The sequence below is a fragment of the Antrostomus carolinensis genome, unplaced genomic scaffold (genome assembly GCF_000700745.2).
Source record: "Antrostomus carolinensis isolate BGI_N321 unplaced genomic scaffold, ASM70074v2 scaffold9502, whole genome shotgun sequence".
NCBI lineage: Eukaryota > Metazoa > Chordata > Aves > Caprimulgiformes > Caprimulgidae > Antrostomus > Antrostomus carolinensis.
In genome coordinates, this window is record NW_010300149.1 from 1 (window position 1) to 10,956 (window position 10,956).

General features: G+C 35.8%; 1 protein-coding gene across 1 annotated transcript in view; it reads left to right on the forward strand.

Moving 5' to 3' along the window:
- Window positions 1-700: 700 nt before the first annotated feature.
- LOC104521125 (mediator of RNA polymerase II transcription subunit 23) overlaps window positions 701-10,956 on the forward strand; it is a gene marked incomplete at both ends in the record, with an annotated part of 20,432 nt that continues 10,176 nt past the window's right edge. Inside the window, 10 exons of the mRNA XM_029083763.1 lie at window positions 701-732; window positions 842-929; window positions 1,679-1,803; window positions 1,949-2,060; window positions 2,818-2,916; window positions 3,475-3,576; window positions 4,545-4,614; window positions 6,236-6,348; window positions 7,556-7,651; window positions 8,245-8,262. Coding sequence (XP_028939596.1) covers window positions 701-732; window positions 842-929; window positions 1,679-1,803; window positions 1,949-2,060; window positions 2,818-2,916; window positions 3,475-3,576; window positions 4,545-4,614; window positions 6,236-6,348; window positions 7,556-7,651; window positions 8,245-8,262 — 855 coding nt within the window. The remainder of the gene's footprint in view (window positions 733-841; window positions 930-1,678; window positions 1,804-1,948; window positions 2,061-2,817; window positions 2,917-3,474; window positions 3,577-4,544; window positions 4,615-6,235; window positions 6,349-7,555; window positions 7,652-8,244; window positions 8,263-10,956) is intronic.

Sequence of the window (10,956 nt, forward strand, 5' to 3'; positions counted from 1 at the left end):
ACTCTACCCTAGCAAAACCAGGACAGTTTCTCATTTGCTTCTTGAGAAAGCTATGAGTAGCAGTGACAGGCAGTTCTAGGCTGTGTGATTGAAAAGGATCCTCAGAAAGATTATTTTATTGCATGCTTTTATTTCTACAATATGACAATGAGAACAGATAGTGGTCTGTTTTAGGTCGCATCTGAATATAATCCCAAATTCTTATAGAAGGTAAAAAAAAAAGTAGTAGGATAGTATTTTCCAGAACCTCTTTACTGGTGTATTAGAATAATGATATAGAAAGAAGCTGTTGAGGAGAATGGAGTTGGGTTAACTCTGTGTAATTGATTTGTGTAACTAGGTGTCATGGAACATAAGTGGGACAAAAACTTAATGGGATTCAAAAATACAAATTTTTTCAAAGTATGAAAAAAGAGCTGGAATAACAGAATCAAACAATTTCTCCAACTTTGGTAAGTAAATTAATTCCCAGGTATTTAGGAAAAAAAGAATAAAAACCAAAGAACCTTAATCTGGGTCCACAAGGTATGTTGTTTATATGAAAGCAAAACAATCTCAATTTTGAAAGAGTCTCCTGTATCAGACTATCTCTGATACAGTCCCATGACGGTATCACTTACTGTTTTGTGCTTCATCCTGGTGGTGTGATACTTGTACAAAACCTTTTCACAGTAGCTCACTCAGATTTTTTCTCTTACAGAAAACAGAAGTAATTGAAGAAGCTTTTCCTGGGTGAGTCTAATATTAGTTTATTTGAGCAAGACTTTCTGTATACATGTGTTTTTCTACTTGTGTTCTTTTATTGAGTGCTGCTAATAACTGATGTTCTTACTCGCTTTAGTATGTTTATGGACACTCCTGAAGATGAGAGAACCAAACTTATCAGCTGCCTGGGTGCTTTTAGACAGTTCTGGAGCAGTCTTTCCCAGGTTAACATTTAATTTGTTCCTTATGTGTGCATTATGTACTTTTTTAGTGTAGTGAAATCTCGTGTAGTAGGCAGACACTTAAGCTGTAAGGCCTATGTCCAGTCATTCAGAATCTGGTTTCAGATATGGCACAGTAAAGAATATAGCGAGATTTTGCAAGAAGAAAGATTAGTTTTGATATTTAGAAGATTATATACTTGTTCAGCAGAAGTTGATGTGCAATGCAAATAAAGATAAGTAAATGGAAGTATAACAGTAAAGAAATAAACAAAAAAGGTAGTTTGTTACAGCATTTCTGGTAGAAGTGAAAAAGTAGGGGGGGAAAAAAAGAAAAAAGAAAATAGATATTTGTGTTCAAAAATTACCTTCCAAAACTTAGATACCTCTAGGCACTCTTCTGTAATTTGAGACCTAGTCATCTCTTTTTCCAGTGAATTTGATTATAACTGTGAAAAGGAAAGAATAATATAGAACAGTTTTATTTTGTTCTATTCTGTGTGAACTTAGGTGTGAAAACCAAAGTTGCCCATAGAAATCAGTGTTTCGGCTAGGAGGTATTTCCAATACTGGACAACTGGACTTCTTCAAAATAAGAGCAAAAGGCTTTTAGGGAAAACTGTTTGTTGGACAACCTCTACCATTTATAATCTTATTTTTCTATTAGTTTCATTTCTTCATGGTAGGATGAATTTTACTGTTTGTTTCACTACCTGTAAATACATTCTTTCTCCCTTCTATTGCTTTTTCAGGAATCGCATGAACAATGTGTCCAGTGGATTGTAAGATTCATTCATAGCCAGCATAGTCCTAAGAGAATTTCTTTTCTTTATGACTGTTTAGCAATGGCAGTAGAAACTGGCCTTTTGCCACCCAGGTAAGCTATGTCAGAGTGAATCGATAAATAGGGTACATGGAAGTTGTAATATTGGAAGGTATTTTGCGATGACATTGTAAAATTACTAACAGACAGCACGTGCTTGTTTTCTGTCATTCATTCTTGCATTGTCTCCTTCTGCTAGGATGGTGTGTGAATCTCTGATAAACTCTGATATGCTTGAATGGGAAAGGACACAGTTGTGGGCGTTAACATTTAAATTGGTCCGGAAGATTATTGGAGGTGTAGACTACAAGGTATCTTCCCCTTGTTCCGTTCCTCCTGATAAGACACGTTTTTTTCTGGCTTTGTTTTTAGGATTTTACGACAGAGACATCCAGTGTTTCGAAGTCTACTTTGATTATGAAAAAAAAAAATAATTCAGTGAGAGCACTTTTAATGCTTTTTCATGGTTGAGCTTTACCTTAATAGGTAATTCTATATGGACCATGTAACTTCCCTTTTCTCTGTTACATAGTCATCTTACATCCCTCTTTCAGTTACAAGCTAAAAAACCCTAACGCAGTTGCAGAAGTGGTGCACATGGAAAAGGCTGAAGTTCTCACATCTGCTCTTAGCCCTGTTGCTACATAGGAAAAAGATCCTGAAAGCAGAGTCTTTGGCAGGGTGCAGCTTAACAGAAGGAGCAGGAAACCGTGCATCTCCTGCACAGAATCACCTCACCAGCATTGGTGAGCATGTTAGTGCAAAAACCATAAAATACAACATTGTACTTTGGTCAGTCTGCACAAGCTGCTGTAGGTTGGATGCCTCTGGATGCGCATCAGCACTTCAACAGTTACTTTCTCATCTGGGGTATCCTAAGATTGAGAAGTTCTGTAAGGAGTTTAATGGCATTAGGGTTTGCATTCTCAGTACCAGTCTGTCTTCTGACACTTAGCAACAAACAGCTAATTTGTCTGTCAGAGTGTTGTCAGACCATATTGGTTGTGTAACCTTTCTGCCAGAAATAAAGAATATCTGGGAATGTTAGTTTTGTGTGCTTTCTTTTAGGGTGTACGTGATCTGTTGAAAGTTATCCTAGAGAAAATCTTAACAATTCCAAACACTGTGAGCTCAGCTGTTGTACAGCAGCTTTTAGCAGCGAGAGAGGTAACTATCTGAATTTTCTATGTTATCACTTTAGAGGGAGGTAAGCCTCATTCTTTTGTCATTAATGAGTTTCCAATAGCTGGGATGGCTCTCTTTGAGAGTCGGTACAGTCCAACAGCTAAGACTTACTCTTTGTGCTCTAATTCTTTTCTGTAATTGCGTTTTATACAGTAAAGAAAGAGCTTTTGGGGGATATGGTAGATAAGCACTAAAATCCCTAACAGGAGTGTCAGGCCCAATGTTTGACTTGCCTAAGATAAGATGTATGAGATAGACTATTGAGATTAATTAATTTATTTTTTTTTTAGTGAATAAAAGTAGCAATTGTTTTCAGGACATTGTAGGCAGACATGGAAGCATAGTGTACTTAGGCTTAAACAGTATAACTTACACTTGCACAATTAAAAATAGGTTTTAAACTAAAGTAGTACCATCAGAATACAACTTAAGAAAAAGTGTATTTCTGTTTTCGTGGGCTGCCTCAGACTAGTTGACAGACTGCACCTTTGTTTACCTTATCCAAAGTCTTTTACACTGATGTATTTTTCTTATTTACAGGTGGTAGCCTACATTTTGGAAAGAAATGCATGTTTGTTGCCTGCATACTTTGCAGTTACAGAAATCAGAAAATTGTATCCTGAAGGAAAACTTCCCCATTGGGTAATGATTTAACATCAGATCATGTAATCATATTTGTGTTCCACACAAAACAACTTACTTTTATTTTTTTAAAGTAAATTTTAAATGAAGATTTAAAATCTTCTACTCAACTGTAAGCTCTGTGTTTAGGGATGTAAATTAAGATACAGGCTTGATGTGATTGCAACTGCAGTTCCCTGTGTTCTTGCATTAAATTGGTCATGTAGTTCTGACCTATGGCCTGATGTTCAGAACTCCTGAAGCACTGAGTTGGTTTTGTTGAATACTTTTGGAAATGCAGGTCATGCTCACCTACCAGTTTGTGCTTTCTCTATGGCTTCAGGATAAGAAAAATCACTTTAAATACCTGACCAGTGTTTTCTTTCTGTTTAAATTCAGTTATGCAAAAATACTTGGGGCTCTGGTGCAAAGAAAATGGTCACTGTTTCCAAAAAGAATGTTATGTAGATCCAGTTTTTAATTTTGTATTCTGTTAAAATAACTAGGTGCTGGGAAAAGGATAAAATTCCGACTCCCTTGAATTAATGGGAAGATTGTTACTGATTTATTTTGAGCTAAGATTTAACCCAGCAGAACGTGCTAATCTAGGTCCTTTGTCTTTGTGGAATTGTTATTCAGAGGCAAACAGAGATTTTTTATGAACAGAAATTCTAAATGCTCAATTACTAAGTAGTGTGCACTGAAATAATATAGTATGCATAGGAGAAACAGTTATTACATAAACTCTCATTTGAGTGCAAACTGAGAGGAGTGTTTCCTGCCCCATCTTTATAAGGTCACATTTTTCCTTTTCTAGTTCTAGGTTCTGGGTGATTTTTCCGACTTGTCGAAATGTGTAGGAAGCTGCTTGTTTTAGTAATTCCTTTATATTTTATTAACATGTCTAAACTGTTTTAAAGTCTTAAATATTCCTTATCAATACCTGCAACTTAAACCCTTAACTTACTTTTTCTCCTGTTCTCACCCAGTTACTAGGTAATTTAGTATCGGATTTTGTGGATACCTTCAGACCTACAGCAAGAATAAATTCCATTTGTGGTAAGAGAATGACTTCATGAATGACTTCAAAATAAATTATTTTTTTAAAAACTATTTTGTTTGTTATAACTTTTTGGGGCACATATTCATCTAAGCAAAATGATTCAGAGTTTATGTTTCATGTAGTATCTGTATTCTTGTCAGTTTGTTCTCAGTCTTGCTTCTCTTCAGTTTTTGCTTTGAAGGGTAAAATTCATATTGATGAGATCAAATAATTTCTTACTATAAGCTGGTAGCGGAAGTGTACTGCTTGTTACGTGACCATATACTTTCTAACTACAGTAGACATGAAGAAAACCATAGATTTTCTATGCTCAAGGATTTTTAGTTAATGCAGATCAATTGGCATGCTAGTCACAGTGTTTTCTGACATCATTTTCCATTGGAGCTTTTGTTGCTGCTCAGCCTTGTCCCTATTGTTGCAGGCTTCTGTGTGAACATTTCCTAGCTTAGATGAGTACTGGCTGTCCTCTTCCATGAAGGAAAAACCCACCTTTATTTATTGCTAGAAATCTGAAGATTAAAATTTGGATGTTTTAGTTGTGATGCCTGTTGCATTTCCCTTCAAAAAGATAAAGCTCTCTTCTGTTTGCTTTGAGAATTAAGTAGCTTAATAACAGCTGCATTATATCTTAGATCTGAGCATGGTTTATTGCAACTGAGCTTCTTCAGTGCAGAGATTACGAATGTAAATTGATCTGTAATGCTGCAAAGCATTTTGTGTTTCAGAAGCATGTAGTTATTCTTCTATTGAAAGTGTGGCATAGCCTTTACGCGTATGACTTGCAGGGATCACACACAAATTTTCACAAGTCCTGTGTGTAAATGACCTGTATAGATACAGTTGAAGGGGAAAAAGAGAGTTTTATTTACTTCTTGTTTTATCTGGTAGTATTATGGCCGGTCTGGATAATAGAAGTCATTGAATTTGAACTGAGAGTGAAATTTAGGTCAAGGTTGAGCATTTAGATGCTGATATACAGGTGCACTAGGAGCTCAGTTCAGATGCCTGTGTTTAAGCAACTGAAATAAATCCCAGGTGTCTAAACGACACTGACAAACGAGTCTAAATTTACCCTATAAAAATCTCTTCATATATGATCAGCTGATCACATTGGCCTACACTGATTGAATTGGCTAGATCTCCAGTGACTGTAATTGGAGCACAGGCACTTGCATTTGACTAGTTTAACAAATGGAATCCTGCCCAGTTTTTCTTACAGGGTGAATGAAGGAAAATCAAAAGACTAGATTATATACTTAGATTAGTAGTACTGCTTTCTTTGTGGAAAGGGTCAGTGTACCAAAATTAAATGCCTAGGTCAAGTAATGGCAGTGGAACAGTCTACTGGTAACCTAATAAGGCACTTTTAGATTAATATTTGCAAATATTTCTATTTTTGGGGTGCCCAGTCTCAATGGGGATTTTACTCCTTAAATATTTTATTACTTGAAAATTAGTTAGAAAATAAAATCTGCCGAGGCAATCCTATGGTAAAAAGCTTTAAACAGCGGAAATTTAAGGAAAGCAAAAGTGGCTGAGGCCAGTTTTTGCATCAGAATGATTAAAAAATAGGCTAGTTTTACTGTTTTAGAATTTGTAATGTTTCATTGCATGTAGGTCGCTGTAGTCTGCTTCCTGTGGTAAATAACTCAGGTGCCATGTGTAACTCATGGAAGCTGGATCCTACAACCCTTCGTTTTCCTTTGAAAGGTCTCTTACCGTATGATAAGGTATGCCTTATTAAGCTTATTAAACATGTTGTATTCAATAAATATGAAGCTTTTATATCATTAGGGGGGAAAAAGTAATTTCAGCTGTAAATATCCTATTGTTCCAGCTAGGCTAACATTGAAGACATAGGTGTTTTCACTGTGTTATGTATTTAAATTAAAGCTATATGTGGAGGACCTTTAAAGTAGTGCGTGTTATAACTGATGCCCAGGATGCTGAAGAGCAAGAGATGTTTTATGTGATTTATTGGTGTGTGCATGTGAGAGCAAGTGAGAGAAGAGAATTGATTGGAAAAATAGTTTAGCAGTGGGAAGATGAAAGAGAATAGGAAGGTAATTTCTTCTTTTCTGTGCTCTTTGTTATTCCATAGGAAAGATATTTTTACAATTCAACAAATATAAATTAGCTTATTTAAACTTAAAACTCTGAGCATGAAATAGTGATGTACTGAAAGAATTTAAAAACTGTAAAGGATCAGAACAAAGCTAACGGGTTGTCCAGCATCCCATTCCCTGTATCCTAGGGAAGAATATAAGGATAGTATATCTAATGACATCTATAGTGTTCACAGTCTACAGCCATTATTATTTTGGGTGTTTCCTGAGACAGGTTTGATTTATTTATATTTAGAAAACCTTCCTTTTCCAAATATTTGTCGAGTCTCCTCTTGAGCCTGTGTAAACTTCCAGCGTCCTCAACATCCCTTTGACAGGAGTTCCACATTTCAACTTCATGTTGCATGAGGGATCAGCACCTTCTCTTTGTTTTGAACCTAGCTTCAGATAAAGTTTTTCTTTAAAGTGATTTAGCTATTGCAGGGAGCAGTTGTTCCATATCTGCTTTCTTCATGATACTTATGATTGTTATGGATCTTGGACATGTGCTTCCTCATTTGTCTGACCTGACTTCCTTTGAGTTCTTGACAGTCTTCCAGTATTTCAAGGCTATTTCAAAAAGTGTGCCATCCTTATATTGGATGAAGAATGTTCTACTTGGTCCCCATAAAATCTGTCACTTATTAACAGCTGTGATTATTTCCTCCTTTCTTTTGGGTATCAGAAAGCAAAAAGATTTGCCAGATAATACATATATACATAAATTAAACATTCATTCTTACATTATTTAATTCACTTAAATGTAAACTCAGTATTAAACATAATCTTGAGGCAATATATGTTTGTATGTGATTGCTTTTTTTTTTTTAAGGATCTGTTTGAGCCACAGACTGCTTTGTTGAGATATGTGCTGGAACAACCGTATTCAAGGGATATGGTCTGCAATATGCTAGGTCTGAATAAGCAGGTACTGTACTATGCTGTAACATGTGATTTAATTCTGCATAGAATCTGCACTATTCTTTTTCTCTTTTCTTTGCTATAGCTAACTAAGCAAAACAGTTTAGGTCCAGAGAGTGAATTTTTTGTTTTTGTTTTTGTTTTTTTAATTTTTTTTTTATGAGATCATATTAGGTTAATTGGACACTGTTGTTCCTATCATTTGTATATTGCTTTACGAATGTTAAATTGAAAAGTAGAGATTTAAAATATGATTTTTTTTTTTGCATTGCTTTTTTTTCCTATAAGGCCAGCCTCAAGTACACCTTTGACAGACAGTAGGAGACTGCTAGCTCAAACAATAAAAATGGTTATTGTTCATGTAATTAGTTTTTAAAGCATTGTTGTAGTCTGTTACATTGGCATGTTATAGTACTAGAATAGTGAAAAGCTGGGTTTTGTTTTGTTACATTTTTTCTTTTTATGCTGTAGAATGGGAGGGCTTAGTCTGACTCGGGGATCCTTGAGGCTGGCCTCATAGTCACTGTTTTGTCTTTTCTTTTTTTCTTCCTTTATTTTTGTTCTGTCCTGTCTTGTCCTGCCCATCCTCCAATGCTCTAGACCTTGAACATTGCTCAGGTATGTTCACAACCTTACTGTTGTATTGTGACTAACGATACGCTGGCCGCTTTGTAGCCACTGATTCCAGTTAGAAAATACATGTACAGTCAGGGCTTGAAATTGACAGGACCATTAGTGAAGGGCAAATTCTCACTACAAATCCCAAGAGATATGGGAGATGTAGCATAAAGCTGACAGTCAGTGGTCCTTTGATCCTAGAATTTTCATTGGAATGGACTGCTACCATTTCCCTTACCAGTCATAAGAACTTTTACTTTGTCTGCTGGAATTTTCAGAGGAGAGATTCTTAGTTCAAAATTTCTTCCTTATGCCTGTGGAAAAACATCCACTGCACTTGATTGTAAACTTATAAAGCTATAAGTGTATCACTGTTTAAAAAAAAAAAAAAAAAAAAAAAAGCTTTACTACTAGAACTTTCTTATTGTTAGGAAGCTGCTGTAACAAACTTCCCAACAGGCAATTATAATATTCTCCAAGCTAGGTGAAAGAAAGGTAATGCAGAGTACCATGTGAAAAGTAGATCCTTAAAATTTGACTACTCATTTAAATAAATAAATAAATAAACGCCTGAGCAAATCAACCAAGTGGACTTCTGCTTGAAATTTGAAATTCTGGGTATTATATTTACAGTTGATCCCTTGTTGTAATAATCAGTTCCACACCTACTTTAAAAAACATTGTTCAAGATTTATAAAATAGCGTTGCTGTTTGCAATACTATAGTGAAGGTTGTGTCAGTGTTTCCATTTAAGAAACTTTTTTCAGATTTGTAACTTGACTATAAAATTTACATGATCCTGAAACCTTGTGTATATTTCCCATTGTAAAGTGAAATACACCAGTGCTCTTTCTGGATTGGGACAATGTTTTTGAATGCGCAGATTCCTACATCTTCACAAACAATACTCTGTGTTGTATATGACAATCTTTTGTATTTAAGACTTAAAGCAGCTGAAATGTTAAACCTTGGAAACAAGCTGCTAGGTTTAGTGTTGAAATGAGTAGTATTTGTATTCTGTGTCTATTTCTGTGTCTACATTCAGTTAATAAATCAAACTATTCCTCTGTGCATCTTATAGCTGGTAAATAATACAAGATCTAAACAAAAAATATATATTGAACCCATTTTATTTTTCAAAGGTGGTCTGTGCCTTCAGGTCAGAAAACATTGATGTTAAAAATGCTGGGTTTTAACTCCTACTTTCCTGTACAAGTAATCAAATAAAATTTAAATGAAGTAAAGGAATATATTGAACTATACTTATGAAAATTTATTTGCTAGTATAGGAACTCCTACACAAAGTTTCAACCTGGCGTGAATTTTTATGGCCAAGGAACAAACTTGAAGAATGTAGCTTTTAAAGGAAATGCTGACAGAACATGAACTATAGCTGTGCTGCTACAATTACACCAGCATAAAGATGTTTGGGCTGCTGAAAATTTGTGAGTTAAAAGAATAGAGTAGGGTGGCATAGTGATATAGAACAGGAAATAATGTTCCATTTAAACATTAATAGACTCTGTTTAAAACTGTGGAAAACATTAAAATTTTACTCACTTTTAGGTACAAATTAACTTCATGTTATTGTTGAATTTGTTAATGTAGTCACCTGACAAAAAATAGTAGCATGCTTTTCAAAGGTTGTGTAACTGTATCGATCCTGTCATTAAAATGGCTGATAGTTTTGTATTTTATTATTAGAACTGAACTAATCTGCATAAATGAACTGTCAGTATAATAGAAGACACTTAGAAATACAAATATTGACAGGTTTGTTTCAAAATAAATAGAAACACCTCAAAGCAATGATCATTATTTATTTATGATCATTAATTATTTATGTGAAGCTGCTTGTATGTCCTATCAACTATTTACACAGATCCAGTTGCAGGATTGGAGCCTTCATTTGAATCTTTTGGCATCACAAACTAGGTACGGATCAGCCAGATTTGTCCTAGTTCTCAAATGTCCGTGAAGATGAACAATGAAATTTTCTGGTTCAATCTTAACTAAGCAGATCTGCATTAGAAAACTGTTCAGTCATAGAATCATGGCATTGTTTTGGTTGCAAAAGACCTTTAAGATCGTTGAACTGTAAACCTAACACTACTAAGTCCATCTCTAAACGGTGTCTCTAAGCACCATATCTACACATCTTTCAAATATTTACAGGGATGGTGACTCCACCACTTCCCTGGGCAGCCTGTTCCAATGCTTGACAACCCTTTGGTTTCCTAATATCCAATCTAAACCTCCCCTGGTGCAATTTGAGGCCCTTCTCTCTTGTCCTATTGCTCAAAACTTGGGGGAAGAGACTGACACCCACCTCTCTACGAGCTCCTTTCAGGTAGTTGTAGAGAACAATAAGGTCTCCCCTCACCTTCCTCTTCTCCAGGCTAAACAACTCCAGTTCCCTCAGCTGCTCCTCATAGGACTTGTGCTCGAGACCCTTCACCAGCTTTGTTGCCCTTCTTTGGACGTGCTCCAGCACCTCCACTCTTGTAGTGAGGGGCCCAAAACTGAACACAGTATTCAAGGTGTGGTTTCACCAGTGCTGAGTACAGAGGCACAATCACTTCCCTGGTGCTGCTGGCCACGCTGTTTCTGATACAGGCCAGGATGCTGTTGTCCTTCTTGACCACCTGGGCACACTGCTGGCTCACGTTCAACCGGCTGTCAACCAGCACCCCC